This window comes from Drosophila ficusphila, unplaced genomic scaffold, assembly GCF_018152265.1.
Source record: "Drosophila ficusphila isolate 14025-0441.05 unplaced genomic scaffold, ASM1815226v1 contig_286, whole genome shotgun sequence".
Classification (NCBI taxonomy): Eukaryota; Metazoa; Arthropoda; class Insecta; order Diptera; family Drosophilidae; genus Drosophila; species Drosophila ficusphila.
In genome coordinates, this window is record NW_025064189.1 from 5,224,430 (window position 1) to 5,249,399 (window position 24,970).

General features: G+C 41.7%; 7 protein-coding genes across 11 annotated transcripts; 2 read left to right on the forward strand and 5 right to left on the reverse strand.

The window, feature by feature from the left end:
• Positions 1-1,497: 1,497 nt before the first annotated feature.
• LOC108100647 (2-(3-amino-3-carboxypropyl)histidine synthase subunit 1) lies at positions 1,498-4,727 on the reverse strand. Of its 2 annotated transcripts, none has more exons than XM_017204652.1 (3): positions 4,605-4,727; positions 2,440-3,208; positions 1,498-2,380 (listed from the first exon to the last, which is right to left on the reverse strand). In XM_017204652.1, exons 2-3 carry the CDS (start codon positions 3,202-3,204, stop codon positions 1,781-1,783), a joined length of 1,365 nt encoding a protein of 454 aa, XP_017060141.1. In that variant the 5' UTR covers positions 3,205-3,208; positions 4,605-4,727; the 3' UTR covers positions 1,498-1,780. The 2 variants fall into 2 exon arrangements, with proteins under 2 accessions (XP_017060141.1, XP_017060142.1); XM_017204653.2 differs by lacking the exon at positions 4,605-4,727 and adding an exon at positions 4,061-4,218.
• A 229-nt stretch (positions 4,728-4,956) lies between these two features.
• Positions 4,957-7,068, reverse strand: LOC108100232 (dynein axonemal intermediate chain 2). Its single transcript, XM_017204009.2, has 5 exons — positions 5,951-7,068; positions 5,711-5,889; positions 5,412-5,649; positions 5,133-5,356; positions 4,957-5,053 (listed from the first exon to the last, which is right to left on the reverse strand). The coding sequence occupies exons 1-5, from the start codon at positions 7,019-7,021 to the stop codon at positions 5,035-5,037; spliced, it is 1,731 nt and encodes a 576-aa protein (XP_017059498.1). The 5' UTR covers positions 7,022-7,068; the 3' UTR covers positions 4,957-5,034.
• Positions 7,069-7,228: 160 nt separating this feature from the next.
• On the reverse strand, positions 7,229-17,282 carry LOC108100621 (F-box only protein 32). 4 transcript variants are annotated; one of them, XM_017204618.2, is made up of 5 exons: positions 17,112-17,282; positions 16,103-16,353; positions 9,310-9,605; positions 9,070-9,251; positions 7,229-9,017 (listed from the first exon to the last, which is right to left on the reverse strand). In XM_017204618.2, the coding sequence occupies exons 2-5, from the start codon at positions 16,207-16,209 to the stop codon at positions 8,541-8,543; spliced, it is 1,062 nt and encodes a 353-aa protein (XP_017060107.1). In that variant the 5' UTR covers positions 16,210-16,353; positions 17,112-17,282; the 3' UTR covers positions 7,229-8,540. The 4 variants fall into 4 exon arrangements, with proteins under 4 accessions (XP_017060107.1, XP_017060106.1, XP_017060105.1 ...); XM_017204617.2 differs by having other exon boundaries at positions 17,091-17,282; XM_017204616.2 differs by having other exon boundaries at positions 17,005-17,282.
• A 309-nt stretch (positions 17,283-17,591) lies between these two features.
• On the forward strand, positions 17,592-17,961 carry LOC108100667 (cytochrome c oxidase assembly factor 3, mitochondrial). Its single transcript, XM_017204680.2, has one exon. It carries the CDS (start codon positions 17,698-17,700, stop codon positions 17,959-17,961), a length of 264 nt encoding a protein of 87 aa, XP_017060169.1. The 5' UTR covers positions 17,592-17,697.
• Positions 17,962-18,102: 141 nt separating this feature from the next.
• LOC108100665 (dimethyladenosine transferase 1, mitochondrial) lies at positions 18,103-19,173 on the forward strand. Its single transcript, XM_017204678.1, has one exon. The coding sequence runs from the start codon at positions 18,103-18,105 to the stop codon at positions 19,093-19,095; it is 993 nt and encodes a 330-aa protein (XP_017060167.1). The 3' UTR covers positions 19,096-19,173.
• LOC108100666 lies at positions 19,110-19,994 on the reverse strand. The gene is made up of 3 exons (XM_017204679.1): positions 19,824-19,994; positions 19,617-19,757; positions 19,110-19,561 (listed from the first exon to the last, which is right to left on the reverse strand). The coding sequence occupies exons 1-3, from the start codon at positions 19,879-19,881 to the stop codon at positions 19,284-19,286; spliced, it is 477 nt and encodes a 158-aa protein (XP_017060168.1). The 5' UTR covers positions 19,882-19,994; the 3' UTR covers positions 19,110-19,283.
• A 760-nt stretch (positions 19,995-20,754) lies between these two features.
• On the reverse strand, positions 20,755-23,716 carry LOC108100209. Its single transcript, XM_017203985.1, has 2 exons — positions 23,425-23,716; positions 20,755-21,367 (listed from the first exon to the last, which is right to left on the reverse strand). The coding sequence occupies exons 1-2, from the start codon at positions 23,522-23,524 to the stop codon at positions 21,111-21,113; spliced, it is 357 nt and encodes a 118-aa protein (XP_017059474.1). The 5' UTR covers positions 23,525-23,716; the 3' UTR covers positions 20,755-21,110.
• Between the last annotated feature and the right edge of the window lie 1,254 nt (positions 23,717-24,970).

Here is a 24,970-nt window from a genome sequence, read left to right on the forward strand (position 1 = left end):
GTGTGTTTCTGTTTTAATTTAATTAATCCTCGATGATGATATCTTAAGTAGCGAGTAGCAAATGTTTTACATTTTTAAGAAAAACCGTACATTTGTTTAACATGTGGCATGCAGGCGATAAGCCATAGGCAAAATTTTGGAAAATTGGCCTGCTACCTATTTTCCGATTCTATCTACTTAAGCACTTTCCACTAAATCAGCGGGTACTCAAAAACATTTTCTAGGTGTCCGCGTTATCTTTCTCAGAAATTTTTGGGTAATCGCGGTTAGGTCGTTTTTGCCAAGGTCAAAGTCATTACAGCAGGCAAGGAAACCTTACCCGATAATTTACTTTACTTCGCCTACCTGTAGGAGTATAAAAACCAGTGGTCTATTGGCAATCGATCTGCACTGCAAGCGATGTCCTCAAACCGACTACATCCTGTCGGACCGACGACAGCTCCAAGAAGTTCAGGAAGTCAAGGACCAGCAATTCACCTGAGGACACAATCAACCAGCGCTTGCGGTGTTAGCAACGTATACAAGTTTAGACAATTGTAAATTCTAGTTAATTTGATAGATCAATTGTACATTTTAGTTAATCTTCTAGTTCAATTGTATATATACATCATCAAAATTGTATATACCAAGCTAGCCAATTTAGTTTAAGTAGTGCATTTGTATATAAAATCCTTATACCAATTTTAGTCAATTCAATAGTCCAATTGTATATACAGACAAATCATAGCAAATTATTTAGAACAATAACTCCAGTCTTTAAAGTTCTGGAAAAAATGTGATGATCGGTCTGCACTGCAAGAAATGTCCAACAATCCGACAACATCCTTTTTGGACCGACGACAGCTCCGCGATCCATCGATGTACTTTAGTGGAACTTCAGGATCAGATGTCAAGGACCAAAAACTCGCCCATGGACACAATCAATCAGCGGTGTTATCAAATAATCCGAATTTAGACAATTTTAGTTAATTAAATAGATCAATTGTACATTCTAGTTCAAATGTATATATACATCATCAAAATTGTATATACCAAGCTAGCTAATTTAGTTTAAGTAGCGCTTTTGTATATAAAAACCTTATTACAATTTTAGTTCAATTCAATAGTCCAATTGTATATACACACTAGTCATAGTAAATTATTTAAAACAAGAGAGGAAGCAAGCTTCCCTGTTGATTGTCGAGAAATTCGAATAAATGTTTAACAACATCGAAGTAACCAATTGTCTATTCATTTTTGAATAGCTTCCCTGGGGAAGCTATGTATGTATATGACCAAGAGGAAAAGCTATTTTCACTAGAATTAAGTATGTCCTCAAAGTTAATATCATCCTCATATTTGGCCAATATATCGCAAAACTTTGCTTTGTACCAGCTGCAAGATATTTACTTCTGTGGGAAAGAAAACCAGGAGTTTTGGCATAGCACATTTCATATTTTCATCACAGTACCAATTATTCAAACAAAAGTTTGAAAACATATATGAATAGCTGTGCAGTCTGTTTTAAACATTATTTTAATGTTAAAAGTGGTGTACATTGTTGCTGTTACTATAACAATTGCATCTCTGTCAAAAATATAGCTATAACTTAAATAAAGAACGACATAGCGAACATGGAAAATACAAGCCTATCTGTGATGAACACAAGAGATGAACTAAAAGTAAAAACTTAAAAAGCAAATTTGTACTAACTAAATTATATATATTTGGGCAGACGACCGTCGCTAGTCGCTTGAGATACAGGCTCTGTGGGCAGTTGGAATTGTCACAGATAGAACCCTTATCCTTTCTTAAAGTCAAGGAGGTCGTCCAACGCCGCCGCCTTGCCGGAGTCGTCTTTCTCCAGTTCCGCACGCGTACAGCGCCCACAGCAGTCGGCCGAGGGTTTGTTTTCGCACTCTCCCAACGCTGGTGGCTTAAAGTTGGGAGTCCAGGGTCCCAGGCTGCCACTGGCGTAGAAGTCCATCGGATACGCGTTGTTGCGTGGCGACGTGTTGTGTGGCGTCCACTCAACATCGCCCAAAACCACGGATAGCTCATAAGGATTTAACAGCGGTTTTGTGAAGGCAGATCCCCAGTCGATCGAAAGTCGCGGGCATGCAATCTGTACGAAGGCGTCGATGTCCTCAAAAAGTGCCAATTTCTGCGGGAAGATCTCCGATAGCAGCAATGTGGTAGTCTCGATGCCTTTGGCATGCAGTCTTTTCTCCAAGAATCGATGCACCCTGGAACTGCCCTGTCTGCCGAGTGTTCCCAGAATGATGCCGATGCGACGAGCCTTCTTCGAGCGCTGTACGGCATCCAAGCGAATATTCTGCATAGCCGTGTGGTCGTACTGCTCTATGGTAAACTTCTTCTCATACGGATCGTACTTGTAGGCCTAAGAAGGTAAACAAAAATAGTTATTGACAGTGGAAAACGCATTTTGAAGCTACCTACCTTCAGCAAAGGGTTGGCAATCATGGCGGATTCCAGGTGGAAACGCCCATCGCCCAGGTAAATAATCATCTTTGCAGTCTCTGGCAGCTGCGGCGACGTGCAGCCGAGAATCTCTCCGGGACTTAGGGGCTTGGCCTGAGGCACTATCACATCATAGCCGGCTGCCTTCAGCTCTGTGGAAGCAGCCTGCAGCGTGGTCACAAACTGTATTGTGCTGACCAAAGCAATCTGGCCCACCTCCGGGCGGAAGTTCAGCTTTACAGAGTCCAGAAAGTGCAGCGGGTCGATTTTGATGTCCACAAATATGTATAGCACCTTGATGCCGCAGGTCTGATCGACGGGAATGAGGCAGCTGTGGCCGTAGTGGACCAGCAGATCCGCTCCCAGAGCCTTGGCTGTGTAATCGTCCACACAGCAAGCTCCGTAGGTTACATCACCCATTATGACGGTATCCGCACTGGTGAAACGCTCCACTATGTCGCTGATGACCATGGCGTACATCAGCAGACCCTCCGGCAGCTGCAAAGCCACTCGCTTGGCCTTCATCTCCCGTATCCGCCAGATGGTCTTGTGCATCTCGAAGTTGTAATTCGAGGGCAGGCGGTCAATGGCCTGCTGCAGCTGTGGATCATCGAGGAGCTCCTGGGGAATCCGATTAATACGCGCCTTTGGCTTAAACACCTTTTTGGGCCTGGCCCTGACCACCACTACTTCGGTGCTCTCGCTGCTCGGCAGGTTGCTGTTCGGTTGGATCACGTCCAACATGGTGCTAAAAAGAATACAGTTAAATCAGGAAATGAGTGTACGTTCAATGAAAAACCAGGCCTACTTTTGCTAACCGAACAGAACATAATTGCTTGGATTTAAGTTAGATATTAAGTTTGTGATCGCTTATTCGTTTTTCATTATTAAATAGTTATTAGAAATTTATAAAAAGTTTTTTTGTAATATATATTGATATTTTTTAACGTAAAATTTTAGGAATTAATTTAATACGCATTAACGTTAAGCTATCAATTCCTTAAACCAGACATGTTAAGGTCAAGATTGTTTTGATTATTAGACATTATGTATTCAGTTTTCATGCTTTTTTTGTGGTGATAATTTCAACAAACAAACAAAGAGACAACGCACTGCATGGATTTGGTTGCTGAAGCTGGCGTACGTGACTGCTGAATGGAATGGAAAGGGAGGACCGGCCCCTTTGGTTGCAGTAAACCGGAAAAGAAAAACCCGAAATCTTATATTTAGCTTTTGCCAGGTGGTGAATCATTTAATTGACAAGGCGGCCCCACCTTGGGGAAACACTTTTAAATGAGAACTTTCAAATCAAAGCCGCGCCAAGGTCTGAATTAACAATTGGCAATTACAAAGCAGAACAAACTTGTGTTTTGTATAGTAAACTACTAATTAAACCAAACACTGATGAGTAAACCTTTATTTTTTTTTAATCATGGACACTTTGAGTGGAGTTTTAATATTACGAATTGGTTTTCGAAACACAGCACTGATAATTTAAAATATTTGCATAGAAAAACAATAATCTCCAACCAAAACTAGTTATGTATTTATATGTTTACATTCAACACAAATTGAGTTCACTCTAGAGACTTTGTCTTACCCGTAGTATTTGTTTAGTTAACAAAACTAATTTTATTTAATCGTATAATACACAAAGTGCTCGGCTCGGATCGTTCGATACCTTTATCAGTTGAACGTTAGACGCGGTCTGAATTTCAGGGGTTGCGTTTTGCCTTTGGCTGCTGCACGCAGAAATTGGTCACTGAACTTTCCGTTTGTGTTGCGCCATTGATAACTGTTTCTGAGTCACGTAGGCCGCACACCATGCAACACGAAACGGGTTGCTTCTGCTACCTGATTTCGGCAATTGCCTGACCCAAAATATCCAAAATATGATACTGGTTCTAGTTGATTTCACTGCTCTTTGTTGCCAGGTGATTGTTTTTCTTTCGCGCTAGCTATTATATCACTTGCACAATTAATAGTTTGCCCTTAGCGCTTTAGTTTGTAGGAAAGTGTAATTTTGGCACGCTTAGTCGCACAGCTGATGCAAAATTGTTGCTTCGATTGCCTTTCTAAATGCCACTAACTATTATTTTCTTATTATACGGGTTTTCACTTAGTTGTCTTTTAATGTTACTTACAATTTCTGATTTATAAGCGTCTGTTGTTAAAGTTAAACTTATTTCCTCGCAATCCCGCGTGTAAATGTAGAATGACAACAGCTGATTGGACTGAATGGCTCGTGAACTTGTGAAACACGTTTTAAGCAAGTTCCAGTTGAGGAACCAGTTGTATTGAACACTAAAATTGTATAGTGTTGAAAAACGATGGATGCCCTTGTTGGCGGGATTTTAATAAGTTTTAAATTTTATGAAACCCTTAAGTTAATTACCGGGAGTAAATTATATCAACTGTACAAGAACGTTTTAACTTTGATTTTAGAAGGATAATCAAACAATTAGTTGAAGGACTCTTAAATGTGTCGTCTAACTTTAATATTTTTAAGGACTTCTTTATAACATTACAGCTCCATTGAAGATTTACAGCTTTGAGCTCTCTGCCTCGGACACATCAGCCTCCTCCGCATCCTCTGTAAATAAATGAAATATTACAAAAATAAGTGGGAATTGGCGGAAAAGCGTTAGAGATATAAAACCGCCTTCGTTCACCTACGCTTTCCGCCGGGAAGCCGCCTTTGGCGTTCCTGTTCCACGGCAGCAAAATATTCCGAGGCTGCCTGTTCACAGGCTCCCTCAAATGGAGCCATATTGATCTTTCCGTTGATCATCATGTTGTCCGCCTGATCCTGTCCGTGATTGGCCTTCACCTTCAGCTTGCTCTCCCGTGACTTGGCCTCCAAGATCTTCTCACGGCGGTTCTCACGCTCAAACATCTGAAGAAAGATTTTTTTATCAAAGGGTTTTTGTATTTAATTACTAAGAACTTACCGCAGTTAGCAATGGCTTATCGTTCTTGGCCGACATCACCATGTTGTCGGATACTTCGATAAGGAAGGTGGCTCCCAACTGGCTGCCACAACTCACAAACTTGCCGTTCTCATTGGTCCGGACACAAAAAAGTGGCTCATCACAAACCTTCACCGTGAGAACCGGCTCATTTTGCTGCTGAAGCAGATCCCAGGTGTCCAGGACACCATCCATGCGGGTAATGAAGAACTGGGAGACTCTAAAAGATTTATTAGTAATAACCCCATTAATCTCAAAAAGATATATGTATGTAAACTTACTTGGTGTAGCTCCAGGCACCGTCTGTCAGCATGGAGCTGCTGCTCTTGGTCCAGATAATGGAGCTCTCTCGGCAATCCTCCGACCAGATGCGCGCACACCAGTCGCCCACGGTGAGAAAGTTCTTCACAAAGGCCGGATTCCGGGTGATGGCGTACACCGGACCCAAGTGGCACATCATCTATAGAGGAGAAAATAATATAAAATGAACAAAACCCCTTACCCAACAACCATCAGCCTACCCTTATTTGAATTTTCTCCGTGGGCGTCTTGCCCTTTCGATTGCAGGAGAAGAGCATGCCCATTTCGGTGCCAGCCATGAACCGAGTGGGAATGGTGGTCTCGTATTCCAGCACCGAAATGCCATAGGATCGGGATAGATCCTGATCGTCACTCTTGACTGGATCCATTAGCAGGCGATCCAGGGGCTCACTGAGTTTCCGGGTATCCCACCACAGAACCTGACCGTCGGATCCGCCGGAGAAGAACTCGGTGCCACTCTTCGAATTGTTCCACAGCACCGAGTTCACTGGATCCCGGTGGCAGACCTCCCTTTCGCTGATCATCACCGGGTGCTTTCCATGCCGTGTATCCCAGGCCGCCACCTGACCATTGTACATGCCACTCACCAAGCTGGTTGGATCCTTCTGATTGTACTCCAAGCACACGCAGGGAACCTTTGGCTCCAGGGTGAGGAACGGTTCGTTGGGGTTCTCCACCTCCCAGATGTACGAGTTGCACTTCTGGTTGGACTTGTCGCCCTGAAACCGCATGTCGCAGTGGCTGACGGCCATCTTGATGCCGCCATCCGGGGACCAGGAAAGATGCTTCACCGGCACCTTGACGGGATTCGGATCCCGGTAAACGTTCACCGTTCGCGACTTACAGGGTTCGGGAAGTGGAGCCGGGTCGAGATTCTCGAAGTAGTTCTCATAGATGTTAACCGCATTGTTCTGATGGATGTAGTGCTCCATCGGCTTGGTGAGGTTCATCACCTGGGTGATATAGTTCTCATCCTTCTCGATTTTTCGCTTGTATCGCACCGTCTGCTCCGGATCGTGCATATTAATATCCTTTGGCCATCCTCCCTCATTGTGTGTTATTCCCGTACTTTTGTAGGTTGCCCTTTCTGTATTTGCCACACTCAGCGAAGTTTGTCCAGCGTATTGCGTCACCCGATCCACGGGATTCTGCAGGATGTAGTTCTTAACCAACTCCGGATTGGAGTTCTCGCTGAACACCACATCATCCTTGTCCTCAAAGGTGACGCGGGCACCAAAGGTTCGTCGCTCCTTTTTAAAAATATATTCCATTTTTGCCAGGAACTAAATGTAACCACTCCTCAGTTTCAGCAAATAAGTCTACAGACAATTTTCTGGCCTATAGATGTTCGATTTCAGCCATGGCAACTGATTGTTTGGTCAATATTATCATGTCGCAATCAATGGGTTTCCGGATGGGAATAATAAAACTAATTTATACCTATACATATTTATTTTCCCAATCAAAACAATCAAAAATGATCCACAGATATTTGCAAGTTTATTTTAAACATAAAATGAGAGATTTATTTCGCGTAGAAATGTTTGCAAACAAATGATTGAGAATGCTAAAACTTTCGTACTTACAATAGTAATAGTTATAGTAAAATTAATGTTATCGAACTGGTATTTTACAGGTAAATCATGAGGCTGGGATCGGGGTTTCTACTAACGGGTATCTATACACACAAACATTATCAATATTTCTGTTTTGTTTCGACAAGCACCGATCCATTAAAGAGTGTTTGGTTTGGTTTTGGTTTGGGAAACACTTGGCTTCCGATTTGTTTGGGGGAAAGGAATTAGTATCTGTTTCCAGGGCAGGTATTCCATAAAATTACTCTTAAACTGGCGACGGTCTCTAATATTTGTATATAGCATTGCCTAGCGGCAAATCGCTCGAAGATTTGTTATCGTTAGGTAGGTGTATTCGTTTCTAGCTTTGCTTCCTGCAACATCACATGATTTCCTCCACTCGGCGTCTTCTACTCGGAACTTTAAATCGAATTGGATCGCACTGGGGACGGGGTAACTAGAGCTGGTTTTTTATTTCATTTCACTTGATTGGAACTTATAATAAGATTTAGCACCAAAAGCAGCTGGTTTACGTAAAAGAAACTACACTTAACACCTACAATAGATCGCTCAAAAGTCATGCATAAAAGTGTATTTCTCTCGTTTGTCTTAAAATGAACAAATCGGCAATTATATATACTGGTACGTTAAAAATAGTTTTCTCCATGCACGGTCTCGCAATAATCAGCTTGACAAAATATAATCGCTTATTCTCGTTTTGTGGCAGTTCGTTTTGCGTGTCCTAAATAAGTCTATAACTGCTCCGATCTCAAAAATTTGGCGATCCAAAATTGGACCCTGGCAACTGACACGCGAGTCGATAAACTACACAACTAATAGTAATCTTCGGTCCTCCACAGCTAGTAATTCACCGGAAGATGTCACAATACAATAAGTTGCCAAATAACTGAACTAAAGCCACGCTGAACTAGAATCTGAACCTTAATCTGGACAAACTGCAAACCAATCGAAACGAGTCTGGCGGCCTACGCACATACATATATGTAGTTATAGATTAGGGATTTCTTTATCACTTTGCTTTTTCTGATCCACTCCTCGACTATCCAGCCATCCATCCATCCATTCCGCCTCTCTCCAAGGGTAAAACTTTAACACACACATAAAGACTTTCATTCGCAGCCAAACAACCAATCCTGCACGCCTCCGTAAAAATACTATCGATCTATCTCTATCTCTCTCCCTTGGTCCGGTCCGCTTACAACGAGAAGTACTTGAGAAACTGGGCCGGAGGCACCGGCTGGGCCAAAGCCAGCTGTCCGCCCGCCTCCTCCAGGCGCTGCTTGTAGTCGGGACTCTGGTCCACGATGCACGGATGCCCGTCCGACGGCCAAAAGAGGCAGCAGCACGAGCGGCACAGGGCCAACACCTCCGCGAACTGGTAGTCGTCGTTGACGCCGTACGTGCGTCGCAGCTGGTGATAGATCTGCTTCCAGTCCTTGATCTCGCCCATCTGCTTGAACTTGTCCAGGTCGAGGATCGTGTGGATCTGGCGCTGGTTGAAGTGGAAGCGGGTCAGCTCGCGCCAAATCCTCTGCTCGGAGACCAGCTTGGCCATGGTCTCCCAGGCCTCGGCGGCCGACTCCAGGTCCCGATGGTCGGCGATGCACAGGATGATCTCCCGCACGCACTCCTCCGGCAGCTCGTGCAGTTTCGGTTTGGCCTCCGGATCGGGCTAAAATATGCGTATTATAGTTTTTTGTTGACATTTATGTAGCTCCACTCACCTCTCGAATTTCAATTTGGCTGGCGACGCGCTGGATGCGCTTAATGGTGGCCATGTGCTCCTTCCACAGGTAGGTGCTGCCCAGTGGCTTTCCCCAGCACTTCTGGTTCTCCTGGCTGACGATGTTCTCCAGCTTCAAGGCCAGGCCACGCAGCACATTCGGATGCTGCTGGCTGTCATTTACTAAAATAATTCAAATAACTATTAAGCACAGTTCAGTATGTTATAGTGCATCACTTACCATGGGAGGCAACCTCCTCGACCATTTGGAGTAGCTGGCGTTGAGCACTGCCCGGCAGACTAGCCAGTCCCTTATTGGACACGAGCAGCAGGAAGGCGCAGATGTAGTGGAACCTTTTCCGATCCCGCACCGATCTTTGAAAGTTTAGACGCTTAACGGCCTCGCTAAAGCCATTGAATCCTGCTATTTCTCGGGTACACCGAATAGTGATGTGGTAGTGCGGTGGCATCACCGCGTCCTCCTCCGAACTGTCGCTGCCCGCATCCTGGTAACTGCTACTTCCCTCCGAATGATGCCTGCAAGTAGAAGGAAGTATAACTAAGTTTTGATTTTGAAACACGATTTCAGCAGTAATTAATTTAAAAATGTTTATTAATTAAAAGTTAACTATATTACTCATTCTATGTTGTTATTTTGTTCAAATGCAATGCCTTATTTTACCGGCAGTGTAAGGCCAAATAAACCATTGTCAATGCAACATTTCGGAAGTGATTCGGCCCAACTCTCTGGCACTCCTAACAACTTGGGGGATTAACCAGTTTGTCCAGTTGTGTGTTATGCCAACTCTAAGACTGCGATTGCAACTACCATTTGGATTTGGCGGCTCACAAGTGTTAAACGTTTTTGAGCCATTTTTCAAGAGGCGGAAGCTGGGCAATTTCCCACCACCTGATCTGCGGACCTGTTCGGTTATTAAATTAAGCAATTCAGAGAGGAAACCCAGCGGAGTGTCAAGTTTTTAGCCATGTTTAATGCAATTACAAGCGTTGGGTCGCGTAATTTGTGAGATTGTACACATTTACAATTCAATTTTCAACTAAGCTGAGTGTCATTTGAGAGCAAAGAGGAAATGAAAGCGTTTAGAAGATGGGTATCTTGTGTAAAGATTTATAAAACCGGCACTATCAGATTTATAATTTGTTACTGGTTATTTGTTGGGTTCCGTAATTTAACCATTGTATTTGTCTAAAACAATAACAATGGTAAGTATTTGCTCTGGATTATACCCTTTCATTTGCCAGTCTCCGAGACAGACTCAATTCAAAAAGGCATTAGGCAAAGAGTGAAACCCATTAACGACCTTGAAAATCGACATTTGCAGCGTTTGAAAGTTGTGAAAAAGCCCGATCTAAGAAAATGTAATTACGAGGCAATTATGGGGGGGAAAACTTCAATTAGACAAAGTGCAGTCCCACGAGAGGCGAGCGCAGTTTGACCCAGTTTGGGGGAAATCAAAAACAATTTTCCGGCACCCAAGGACAGGACGTGTCCTCGCCGAAATTACAAACCGCAAATGGTCAAGGCGCATCGATTCGGCTAGCAGGGTCTCTTCTCAGGTATGTACATATGTATACCCTGCCTTTCGAAAGTAAAGTAAATTTAATTCTGACCCGGAATTAGGACCGTAATCAGTGGTAATCCACTCATGCTCCCAACAAGAGGAACCGAGAGGAGAAAGAAGCTCCAAGGAGAGCAACAATCAAAGACAGGACGAAAGTGGGACGAGGAACAACTGAAAAAGAAAACGCACAAAAGCTCCTCGCCCCCAGCTGAGCGAGTCGAGAGCCGAGAACAGACGTTGGCCTGGTCCACAAACTAGGTCACCGCTTTTATTGGCCACCACTTCGTATACGTAATGTGCATTGTACGGCCATATGTTGCTGCCATGATTTGTTTTTGTTATGGTTTTCTTTTCTAGTTTTGGCATTGTATTTTCGCATTTCATTTGAGTGACACTAGCGTATGCTCAAGAACAGAAACGATGATATTTAAAAGCAACTTTAAAATACTATTTCTTAGAGAAAAGAAGGTAAATGTTGAAAATGAATATTAAAGGAATATGTTCATATTACACTGTGCGACAAAAAAATGTTTGAGTTGATTTTTTCTTATTTTTCACTTCTACTAGTCAAAATAAGAATACAAGTTTGTGGATTTGTTAATATCAATAGCCAATCAGCTTCTACGCACACTCAAAGGTCCCAAAAACGCGTGTTTTTGCATATTTCACAGCCTTATAATACCATATTGGGAAAATATTTTTTCACCGTTATAAGCGTTTTATGCAAGTTCAATATCTATTAATTAAAATATATTAAGCAAATATACCGTTAGGCTTTTATAACAATGCTTTAAAATTTTTTTCTCCCAGCTCTATACTCTGGGCGACTACGTATGGAACTTGTTACGCGAGGATACCTCTGAAAAAGCAAAAAAAAATCAGAAAAAAATTTCACTTTTAAAAAAAATAATAGTTTATTGGAAGTAAAAAAAAAAATAATATTTTGTGTTAAATATTTTCATAATAATAATTTCATAGTATTTATCATAAAAAAAGAAATCCTATCACTTAGAAGGTGGCATAAATATTTTTGTGCATAACTTATGCCCCTTAACCGAAAACAAACAAAAAAGTAACTCAAACAAACATTTCGTTAAATTTTGTCGCACAGTGTTATTTATTAAAATGGTATTTTTGGATAATCTATTACTTAAACTATGTATTTTGTCTTTGTTTTGATATACACTTTCTTTCCTTTTTACCAGTTTAAATGCAATTAAGTTAATTTGTTGCTCGTGGGCGTGGTTAACTACAATTTAAAAATACAATTTCAAAGCGACTGAATCGAATCGCATTACCGGAATCAGATAAAAGAAACAAAGAATTTTGCCCATCCCAGTCAACACTTTATTATTGTAATTTTCAACGCCAATTATTGTGTTTTGATTATTTCTTTGCATTCCGTTTTCTTGCCCGAAATTCGTGATGTTGTCGCTGTAGTGGCTGTGTTTTAGTTAAATGTGCAATTATCTGCGGATCTGTGTAAAAATAGCTGGCGAACAATGAAATCACAGCGGCTCTTGCTCCCTGGATGCCTCCTCCTGCTCTGGATCTCCGATTTCGTTGGAAAAGTGCGACCCTGCCCACAGCCATCGTCCCATCATCCAGCCAACAGAGCATGGAGCAGCCGACGACCACGTGAATCATATAAATCACTCAACGACGTCACCATCAAGCGTTCGTTTACCTTTCTCCAAGCGAATTAAACAAATGATTCGGAGTGCGAGGCCCTTTTTGACTGGCAGGCGCAGCGGGAAAAACTACGAGTTGCAGCGGAAAATCGCTTTTCTATTTATACGCCTGTGACCTTTTTCGACATAAATAATTGGATTTGGAGTTGAGGACCAGCGAAGGAGCCAGAAAGTGATTTGAATATTTCTAATTTTAGAATCAGAAATTGGAAGAGATCACAAATGAGATGCAGACTCTCATTCGTAATGAAGAAACTTCGGTTGCAAAAGATTTAATTGGAATTGTGAGCAAAGCCATGAATATTTTTAGAAAATAATGAAACAATTTTAAGCCATACGAAAATCAACAAAAAAGTAATTTTAATGTTTGAACATAAAAACTTTTCCCAATTAACTTGAACTTCTTAAAAAAAAAACATTAAATATCAGTCAAAAGGATTTCTACCGGTTTCAATTTATTTTCTCTTGCCTCCGCGATCTGCTTGATTTTTTGTTAAAAGGCAATTTTCGAGTGCAGATTTTCGCAGTCATTAATCAATTTTAAGCAACTCTGAACACACGAGTTTATTGTATGTGTGTGCACCCATATGAAAAGCCATTTTCCGCGACCTCATGCATCTTGATCGAGTGGAAAAAAAAAAAAAAAAAAAAAAAAGAAAAGAGAAGCGAGGCGAAAGACGGGAAGGAAAATCGATCAAAAAGCGAGCGAGCGGGCGATCGTTGGTCCGCAGATGTGCAGCGAAGAGTGCAGTGAAAGTGGGTCCGATTCCAACTCCAACTCCAATCCCAATTCCGACTCTTTGACTTGGACTCCATATCCACCAAGTAGTCGTCGGCACGTCCGCTCGTGCACCACGGATTCGCTTTTCCATACAATCTGGCATTTCTAATTATTGTTTTCAGGCATTATCTAATGGGTTCAGTGCCGGGCGACGGCCATTTGAATTTTTAATTGACCAGAAAGAAAGTTGGGTAATGCTCGAAATACGAGTGCTTAACACGGTTACGAAATGCACACGAAAGTTTGGCAATAAACCTGGTAAATACGCTTTATAATCGTTAATAAAATTATGCACATTGTAAAACAATTTATGGATTTCAGGAAAAATTAAGTCACGAAAGTTAGACAGTCGAAAACATGTGCTCCACTTCCCCATTAAGTTTTCAACTTGAAATAAAGCTTGGAGCTGTCGTTTTAATCTAAAAATTGGAACCCAAAACTTTGGTATGCTGATTAGAGAACATTAAAACGTAAATTGATTTTGACCTCCTAAAACTGGCGAGTTATTTTGAGATAAGCCGCGGAGTTACATAAGACAGAGCATCGTAAAACTACGGAAATAACGCAGACGCGGAAGATGTCAGGGGAAAAGGAGAGAACTTGAAGTGCACTTTTGACAAGTCATAAAGAACGAACCAAACTCATGGAGGGGGCGGTTATTTTTGGTCTTTCGAGTAGTCGTAAATGGGGAAAATGCGGAAATAACGCCCCTCGTGATCTAGTCGTTTAGGAATATACAGTGAAGGTAAAAATCCTAGTACTACTACGACAAACAAACTAAATTAAATAAGAACCTCTTTAGACCTTGTGTTTAGAAAAGAATAATACAAAGTTAATCTGGTTTATAAATTGATGGACCTATTGGATCGACCGTGGCTGTATGACAATAATGTGTTCCAAAAATAGAAATGTAAGAAAGGTGAGCCACCAAATGCATATAAAGCCCCATTGTAACTACTTTATGTGGTGGCTAGACAGGAGAAATTAGTCTTAAAAACTTCAAAAACCCCCGAATTTACCAACTGTAGGCGTAAAACTCGGTCAAGTTTAGGCCAAAGTATGGGATTGTGAGAGAGCTTGCAACGGCACAAAAAGCTCAAGGTTCCGCAACGCCCACTGCCGCCCACTTTCGACCTCTTAACTTCCTTTTTCCACCCAACTTCGCCTTTGAATCGATTCGATATATGTCAGTCATCAAGTAGGAATTTTTTATACTAGCTTACCGGAAATCCATCATTATGTCAAATTAAAAATAAATAAACGTAAGAAGTGCAATATCGTAATTAAAAATTAGAAGGGGATAGAGATGATTGAAATACTTATTTAATATTCAGAAAGCCCTTGAAAATCAACAAGGCTTTACACAATTTTTACTTTCATTGTAGCAAAGCATCTTTAAAGATTAAAGTCGAAAATATATATAGTTTTTAAACGAACATGAACATTGTGAGCGAAAAAACCTATTGTTTTTTCGAGCTATGTTTTCACTCTCACCCTCAATGGTCTTAATGTTCGTAAACTTTTTGTTCCACTTGCATTTTCCAATTGCAATCGTGCGAACAATAGCAATCAATCAAATGAGCAATCGATCGGATGACAGAGATATAAAAACCAAGCCAGACAAACTACAACCACTCGAGATACGGATATCGGTGGAACTTCTGCTACTTTCACAGCCATTTCGAGTGACTCACCCAAACGAATGCTAAATTCTGGCCAGAACTAGTGCCCCACGGTACACTAAATAAATCAAGATATTCAGCACTGATTTGCTGATTTTTTAACGTATATATTCAACGGCACAAAACACAAACATTGATTGTCACACACTTGATGATGTGTTGCTGCCTCGGGCTTGAATTTGAGAAATCATCGATTCGGACATCGAAGGGAAGTGGGTTCCATTGTGTGAGCCACAACAATTATTCGCTGGTTTGCTTTGGCCAACTTCAATGGCACCACTGGGCATTGGACCCAAAAGCGAGTCTATTAAGCTGAATGATTTAAAGGTTTCGGCAGTAAAACTGCTAGACAAAGCGTCGATGTGATTGCCAATATTTAGTATTGAGTTTAACGGATTTTGATGTTTGTAAATATCGGAAGTGTATATATAACATACGCCTACCCTCAGACTTTAGATAAATACAGAATAGGAATAATAGATATTCATCAAAATGGTGTCGAGGCCGATTCATATGGTTCAAGGCAAAATGTTATCTTTGCTGATAAGAATTTTGCAAGTAGACTTTTATATATAACCTTGCTATTCCCAAAACGTAAACATTTCAAAACTGAAACCCAGTGATAAATCACGATACGGAAATCTAGACATTGCTTAAAACATTTTTTTTACCTATGGGAACGAGACTAGAATATATGACTAAGCAATTATCATAGCAAATACAGTTTAATAAAGAACATTTTTATAAGTTTTCAAATTCACATAAACATCATAATAGTGCGTTAAAAAATCACAACCACAATCACATCAATTGCTTAATAAAAAATCGATCACGAAAAATTTTTCTTATCGGGCTCTCAAAAAGACGACGTAGTTTTTTATTGGATGAGTACAAGATTGCCAAAGCAACGATTCCATATAAGGTTCGACAAACAAAGCTGCAATTACTGCCAAATACTATTGTACACTTCGTAGCTGCCAGTCAAGCTTTTATAACTAAAACATTGACTAAATTATATGCGATAAACAAATATCAAGTCATTCATTTTAAGTATCAACTTTTTACTTTCAACAAAAAAAGGTAAGAGCATTTCAAAGAAATGCATTTAACATTATTTCCTTTGTCTTTAAATGCGTGTATGCGTTACAATGGTTTATAAAAGGGAGTCAGATTATATCAAAAAACTTTACAAATGTAAATACTTTGTGTGTAATTTTTGGAGATTTAAATAATTTCGAAATCAAAATCATTGTCTATTATAAAATTGTATCGCTGATAAGGAAAGGGGGTAACTTACCGCTTCCGTTTGCCTCCGCATTCGAGCACCTTGGAGCGCTCCCAGCCGCCTTCGGTTTTAATCCAAGTTTCCCCCGGAGATCGAAAATCTTTCGAAATGAACGCCATCTTTTAAAGATTTTAATTCGGCGGAGTTCGCGGTTTTTATTTTTATTTGCCCAACGATCGTTTGGTTTTTGCGTGAAGTTTTAGTTATGTATTGTTTACTGTTTACGTTTTAAGCGGACGGTTGACGAAACGCGTTTGATTTTGCTGCAAGAGGGAATTTCATAATTAGGTGCAATGCTTTGTTTACAGCTCATAAACTAATAAATTCGTTCAATTAGCTAGAGATCATATTAATTTATTTTGAGGTAAAAAAAACGGGAAATTAGTTCGTAAAAAATATTCATAATAGAACATGAAGATTTACAAGTATATTTGTGCAACTTAACAACAAAAATACGCTTTTACTTTTAACCTAAACTAAAATCCAATTGGATTAGAGGCGAATGGCTCGCAACAAGCGTTGAGTAAAAATCAAAACAAAAACAAAAGTCAGTCCAAATAAGGAAAAAACAAGTGATGAGCTAGCGGGAGAACGAACAAGAGAGCGAGAGAGAGGCCTCCACGACCAGCTGTTGGGTTTCTATGGTCGGTGGAGGAGCGGGGCGATGGGGTCTTTGGAGCGTCGTGCTCCCCGCCCCCCTCTTTCTGGGGCTCTAGTTCGTCCGTAGGTACACAGCTGATTTCTGCAATTACGCGTTTGTTTTGCCTTTGTTGTTATTGGCCGTAAAATTTTCAGAGCAGTTTCCCAAACACGCAACCGAATTTGTACTTTCATTTCCGCATTTCAAAGTCACCGCCGAGGCTTTTGTTGCAACGCTAAAATCTAGGGATCACAAAACTCTCGAATTTACGTACTCGTGCGAAAATGGGGCAGGTTCTGGAAATGTGGAAAACGCAGTTTTCCTCCGAAGCTTTAATTACGCACTTTGCAGTGCAATTACCGATAATAAGTTGTGGCTGACTTGCAGGCAAGTAGAAATGGCGCACTCTGCCTGGAAAAGCGTTTTCCGCTAAGCACGTCGCACTCGAGCCACCAACGAAAGTGAACTGTTAATTTCAGAGGGCCCCAAAATAGAGGAAAACTAAACTAAGCACTCGTTGTAACGGACGCAAACGCGCAGCTCCCGTTAGAGTGACCGCCGATGGGGGCGCCAAAAAATACTATAGGTCTTTGGCGCTGCCATTTGATTGTAATGCTATCCAGAGTTGCCAGAGCGGAAATTTTGTTTAATATAATATAAAATATTTTAATATTGAAAATACCATGTAGTTAATTACATTTCTGATTTACTGCACAATCAAAGCCAATATTTTTTAAACAAAGCGCAAGAAGTCAAAGGATTTAAATATTTCAGACTGATGTGGGGTTAATAAGTAGGCGTTCAAAAAGCTTATTAGTCAAAACACACTGTAAGACGCAAGAAACATTATCAGTGTGGCCATATTCTCTTTAAAGTTTAATGGTAACACCATTTGTGTAAGAGATTTCATAATTCCTGCTGTTTGGCGAGAGAAACGCGAATAAAACCTTATTTAGCAGCGATTATAATGTCGGCGTCGGGGCAGGGACCTAAGATAAAGTACGGGGAAAGCGCTCCGAAGCTGGACAAGGCGCAGCTGCAGTTCATGAAGCTAATTGAGGAGCAGAACTTGGACCGCGTGCAAAAGTTGAAGCGCGTTCGCCGCAACAATCTCCTGACCGCCGGCGCCTTGGGTGTCTCAGTTTTGGCTATCTACGGCTACTCGATCTTCTCAGTGCAGCAGGAGAAGTTCCTGGACGATTTCGAGGAGCCGAAGAAGGTGTCTTCTTAGCTCGATCAGTTGTTAGTTTTCACTAGTTTGTAAGCGTTTTCATCATTTTACACACCGTTTTACACTTTCGAAGTCGTTGCACAACAGGGTAAGTCATTAATTCGGCCTTATCTGCCCAGTCTTATAGAACTTATTCTTCAGATGGCTCAAGCTAGTGCTCGTGTGCTTCAAAGCGGAATGCGTCTGCCTCCAATGCCCACGATTCGAGAGCTAGTAAAGCTCTACAGACTGCAGGCCAGAAAACAGCTTAGTCAGAATTTCCTCATGGACGAACGGCTCACGGACAAAATTGTCAAGTCGGCGGGCCGAATAGATCCCAGGGACTTGGTTCTGGAAGTGGGCCCTGGTCCCGGTGGCATAACCAGATCTATTTTGCGCCGCCAGCCGCAGCGTCTGGTGCTCGTGGAGAAAGATCAGCGTTTCGGAGAGACCCTACAGTTGCTCAAAGAATGCGCCAGTCCGTTGAACATTCAGTTCGACATCCACTACGATGATATCCTGCGCTTCAACATCGAGCAGCACATACCGGACACGGCGCAGAGAATCCATTTGATTGGCAACCTGCCGTTCGCCATCTCCACCCGGCTGCTGATCAACTGGTTCGAAGATTTGGCTGCAAGACGTGGAGCTTTTCGGCGCATCGACACCTGTATGACTCTAACCTTCCAAAAGGAGGTGGCAGAGAGGATTTGTGCTCCAGTGGGAGGTGAACAGCGCTGCCGACTTTCCGTAATGTCGCAAGTTTGGACGGAGCCCGTGATGAAGTTCACCATACCGGGCAAGGCATTCGTTCCAAAGCCGCAAGTGGACGTGGGCGTCGTTAAGCTCATCCCACTGAAGCGCCCCAAGACGCAGCTCCCCTTTCCTCTCGTTGAACGCGTGGTACGACACATTTTTAGCATGCGGCAGAAGTACTGTCGCCGCGGCTATGGTACTCTGCTGCCTCCTGAAGATCGAGAGGAAGTCACGCAAAAGCTCTTCCAGCGCGCCGAAGTGCAAGACACACTGCGTCCCTTTGAACTGTCTGTGGATCAGTGCTTACGACTTGCGGAAGTTTACTCGGAGCACTTGGTGGCCCATCCCGAGGTGGCTGCCTACGATTACCGGGCGCCGAAAAACGTAGAAATCCTCTAAAGCAACGATTTCACTCCTGTTTATAAATGTGGTAAAATGTATTTAATTAGTTGATTAAACACAAGACTCTAAAAAGTTGTAGTCATGTAAAAAACTTGTACACAAAAGTGCGGACGGAATGTTAGACGAGATTCGTCGTTGTCGAGTTGGTTAGTAAGGCACTTTGGCTTTTCACTTTTGAAGATATTCTAGCGGAGAAGCAGCGCAGCGAATGCGGTGAGCAGGCCCATCAAAGCGGACATCTTCAGACCACTGGCGCTATTGCATCGGTGGTCCAGGAAGCAGAAGCAGAACGTTGTGTCCGTAAAGTAGTCCCGCCGCACATCGTGCTCCTTGATCGTATGGTTGACGTAGTTAGCCAGCTTTAAGTCCGTGGCAGCAGGACGACATCCTTCATACTTGTCGGCGGGAATGTCTTTGCGGAAGTTCAGGGCGCTAAGGCAATCGCGGGTAATTGTTTCCCTAGCTGAAAAGGGATTCGAATTTAGGTCATGTGATTGGGGCGACCAAATCTCACTTACAGCCGCGTCTTTCGGTCACTTTAACGCATATGTCGTTTGGCTCCGGGCAGTGCTCGCCCAAAAATCCTATTCCCCGCCAGTTGAACTTTTCCCCGCAGCCGGGAGTGGCCGAAGTGCATCGGTAGCACCAAATCGCAGAGCCTGTCAACAAATTAGTTGAATGATTACACATGGTAAGTGGCTTCTATTGCTGAAAATCGTAATTACCTTCGTGGATCAATGCTGCCAGCAGCAGGATTGCTATGAGATTCGTCCGGGGATCCATTTTATTACAAGTTCTAGGCTTGTAAGCTAGGGATTCTTAACAAATTAAGAGGAATTCACAAACGTAAATAAAAACTACGAAGAAACGCCCTGCTAGAGGTGGTACAAAAAGCGATGTTTGTAATCGATTTTCTAGGCAATATGGCATCACTGTATGGAAAATATTCAAAACAAGTGTTGCCTAACGCAATCAGATGATTATTTTGGCGCGCTAAGCTAATAATTTAAAAATATTCATTATAGTTGGTAATGTTTGAATTGGTAAGAAATTAGTATTAAAAAATATTTTATAGTGATTATACAAGTTAATCAGAAATTATTTCAATTGTTTAAACTTTTAAACTAGTCTTACATTTTATACTCGAATGTATTTAAGTATTGAAATGTTTAAAATGCAATAAACACTCGGGAGCTAGAGAATCTAAAAAAGCGTAACAAAACCGTATGAAGTAGTATAATTGTAATTTCTGTTTTTTATTGCTTTTAAAAGTTTAAGGACAGCTTCTATTTCGGTAACATCCACAGCTGAAAATCGAGTTGAGTGCCGAAGCACCGGCATTTCCTGTTGGCTCTAATAAACCTGGCTATAAACTTAACATTCGCATCAGGCGCAAAGTCGGTAAACCGTTGGACTCTCCGTGCAATAAACTTTTGATCGTATTTGGAGCCAAGCTGCGGATCGTTTCAAATGCGGCATGTGCGATGTTTGCCCAACGAATGATCCGCAGATGAGTCAGCCGGCTATAATCCCATGGCTTATTAACAAAGTCCCAAAAAAGAAGAGCGCGTAATCCGGTGGACTGCGCAAATAAACGTTCAAATTTGGAAATGACTCTGCCAATCACGTTTCCAAGCCAATACGTTAAAGTAAACATTTGCATATTTCAGATTTTTTATTACTTCGCTTAAACCTTATGGACTAAACATAGTTGGTTTTTGTTGTTAGTCATTCTTGCAAATATCGCATACAGGGACTTTTGAATAAATCAAAACAATTTGAATTATGCTCACGCGTGAAAACATGACATGGGGAAAGGGGAGTTATGCAGATAATGTGTTATTTACAAATTAAAATAAATAAATTAGGAATGAGTCACAGGCACGCACACAGTCGCTCGATTTCATTCACTCTTCACTTCATTCAAACATTAAAGTACTACGAATACATTTCATGTAAAATCACGTTTCATTTGCGCCTATACTATATATAGGGGATATATAGCGGGCGATTTACAGCGAGACGATAAAGTCCTTGCCGGTCTTGAAGTCGACGCACTTGAACTGCGGACAGCACTTGGGGAACCGCCAGTTGGGATCGCTGGGCAGCTCCTCGCAGCCAGGGGCCTCCACATAGGGACAGGTCTCGATGCTGATTTCCCGAGCCTCCAGGCTGCAAGTCATCGCCGCACAAATGCCCTTCGGCTTGTACTCCTTGTCGGGCAGAAGGGCCTTGCGGGTCAGCTTGTCGAAGCACTTGCCGGGATGTGCTGTAAAAAAGAGGGGAAATGCGATTTAGTACACAGCAAATAAAAGAAGGTAATAATAAAAATAAATTACTGATCAGAAAGTTGTATTTTTCAAAAATAAAATTATAAGCTTAAAAAGTTATTGTATATATATTTGTTGCATGAAAAACACTTCGAATTGTGGTAATTTTAATAAAATTATTTTCACTTTACTGTGTTGCAAGCGGAAGTGGTACCAGTCTTCTTTGTTGCTTCCCCGAAGCTGTCGTAGTTACTGCGATTTATTTATACGCTGTCCCCCGACTTGCGAGCTTATGAGGAAGTGGCTATAAATCGTGATTGTGTCCGATCGAAATTGAAATATGTGCATGCATATCGCAGACTGACTTACAGAAGATAAAAGCGAACAATGCTGCCCAAGGGGAGATTTTTTAAGAGCTCTTCTGGCTAGTTTTTCGATTTTGATTGTTTCTAAATATAAATAGCTTTGTAGAGTGCCATAACGACTTCCACTTATTTTAAGACTCTAATTGAGCAATGGAAATTTTCGCCCCTTAAGGAAAGACCTATTTTTGTGGCTATCCATGACTTGCACAAGCGGAGCAAACGAAAGACTTAAGGCACGAACTTGACAGTCATTCGACATGAAAATTGGCACACATGAGTGGAGGCGAAGCACTCGCCGGGATATAAATACATCAGAAACAAGAGCTATGGCCACAGCCTGCGGTCGCGATTGCCATTGCGATTTGAGCCAGGGAACTGGGGGAGATTTATTTTTAAACCTCGAGCACTAAGTCGAGCTGACAGATGGCGATGGAGCGAGCGTACGGCGCACTCGTGCTTTTATTTATAACGAACTGCCTGCGGCTGGGAATTGTTGAGTTGTCGGGTTCAAAAATAAATTACCGAATAGAAAGGTAAGTTTGATTAATGACACTCGCCATTAATTTACCATCACTCGAGGAGCCCCGAAAAAGAACACGCATTCCGACCAATTGTGCAATTAATCGCCGGCCGCGTGAACTCATCGCCTATTTTTAAGCAGTTGGCGCTAATTTCTTATAGATTAGTGAACCAGTCGCGTCGAAATGCCCGAAATTCCCAGCCAAAACACATCGGACGACCTTCACGCATGAATAATTCAGCAGCAGGAAAATATCTGGCGATATGGCGATCTGGCTGCGGATTGATAATCAATAAGTTTTCTAACTTAAATCCGCATAGCGATGCAAATTAGCAGGGAGCTTGAATAATAACCACATCAGCACATTTCTTATGCTAATTTTTGGCGAATGCGAAAAACCCAAAAAACTTAAATTCATATCTATCTCTATTCGAATCTGTATCTGTATCTGAATATGTATCTGTATCTGAATCTGCTACACAATCGAAAGGGGGCCAATAACATGACAAATTTGAAATTTCATCTGATTTGAGCTTTTGTTGTTTTCGTTTCGTTTTCGCCTTTTGCGTTGTTCGAATTTATTGTTTTCTTTTGTTTATAATTTCGATTTGTGTTTGTTGACGTCAGCGAAAGCTGCCAAATATCACAAACATCTCAACCCATAAATCACATGGCCAGCGACGTAATCTTAAACAAAAACTGCTCGACTTTTGACGTCAATCTTCGGCGGTTGACCAAGAATTAAGTTCTTTTGGACTTTCGAGTGAGTCGATCTGCGAGATCGGCATTCCAATCAAGAATGAGCTAATGTTGGACCTCGAAAAATCATCGCCACAATCGTAAATCAATCACTGAATCGCCCGCCAGCCGCTATCAACATTTAGTTTTTATTGTTTTTCGTGGTTGGTAAAGGTCGCCAATTAATTCGAAACTTAATTGGAAAACTCTATAAGCAAGCATCGAATTAATTGCATTTTTCAATCAGAAAACTTGCCTACATTTTTAATCAAAACAATAATGGAAAGCTCACGATTTTCTCAATGTCGCATTAGAGTGTTTTTTTCCTAAAACTAATTGATGGGGTCATCTTTTATATTATCTACTACATTAATTTTCCTTCTATCTTTCTGATACAATAGTTTTTAAGGTTTATTTCTAAATAAACACTTACCAGGTAGGAAAATGGCGGGCTGGGAGTAAACTGCTGCATCCACAACGCTGGCGAAGATTGCGAAGATCGCGATGGTGGCACAAACTTTATCCACTTGCATTTTGCAGTTGAGTTTTCTTTTGGGCTTGGATGTTGTTAAATAATTTGATAATATTCTGTACGATTGGATGCTATTCCACTCTCGTATTTTTCTTTGATCACTTGCGGGGTTTTGCGCGTTTAGCTTGAGTTGCTGTTGCTTTGTTTGCAGAGCTGTTTACGGGCTGAGTTTCAGTCACCAACTGAAGCTACTTGGCTGGGGGCACCCATATTTAAGTCGGTCGAAGTCGAGAGGCGCCGAAAGAGAGCCCTGCGATCGGGTTATATCTCTTTCGATCTGGCTCTCGCAGATCGGCCGAAGCACATGTTTTCTTTTTCGTCGCGGGGGCTTGGGATATTCCGGAGTTTGGGCGACCGCCATAAATCTCACGGTTATTTCGAGAGCTATCACCACGGGCTGGCGAAATGCTTTTACCCCCCAATACGAGTATGTCGGGCCATTGTTCTGCATTATTTTGCAGTTTCGCGTTATTAATTACACGGCCTCCCCAAATGGGTCGATCACCAGGTAATGGGCCGGGTAATGGGTTAGGTGCCTGGGTGTGCCTAGCATCGGAATGCGGGGTCGCCCACCCCTGATCTTCATAAAAGGCAAACACTTGGCGAGCCGAGCCCCATTTAGCCGGCAATTGTCGAGGCGCATCGAATGGCCCGTCAACCGAGCGAATCTCGGCTTAATGCGACTAAGAGATCTTACCAAATTTGGTAGCACTTACGACGAAGTCGGTGCTTTGAAGATATGCAAAGAGCTCAAGGAAAATGTTGACAACCGATGGCCTATAATGGTGTTGATCAATATGGAGTAGGAGTTCAAAGAACAAAAAACATATTGAGACTTTAAAAATAACATACTGACAGTTTGGGATTCAACTCTTTCAAAAGAGCTTCAATCCTAATTTTCGAAATAAAATGTTTCCATTAAAAATGGGAAATAACACCGATATATTTCTTGATTAACAAATTGCATATTGCAATTAAGGCAACGCACACATTTTGTTAATTGACCCAAACAGTTGGCCATAAAAATCTCATTAAAGTGTTGGTGTCAACAGCATTTTACCTGAATACTGAATGTTTGATCCAAATTCTCCATATTTATACTCACCCCCGATTGTGTTTACGGCTACACTGAAAAAAAGGCTTAAAAAATCAAGTACATATGTTTCCCCAAAGGGTTGATGAACCTGGCGTAACGTGGATATTTAAATTGCTGCTGCCGTGCTTATTATCCCATTTGACCGACGCCAACTTGTCGCCGTTCGCCACCTTTTGGCCAACAAAAGGCGTAACTCTTAATGAAAACTAGTCGCTTCCCGACTCTTTAGTGCTTTTATTGCATGCCAGGAACCTGTACACAGTGTCGTCGGTAAGTTTACAATCCTGGTTTACCAAGAGGTATTTACGATATGTTAAAAAATTATTGCCAACATTTTTTATAAGAAATAAC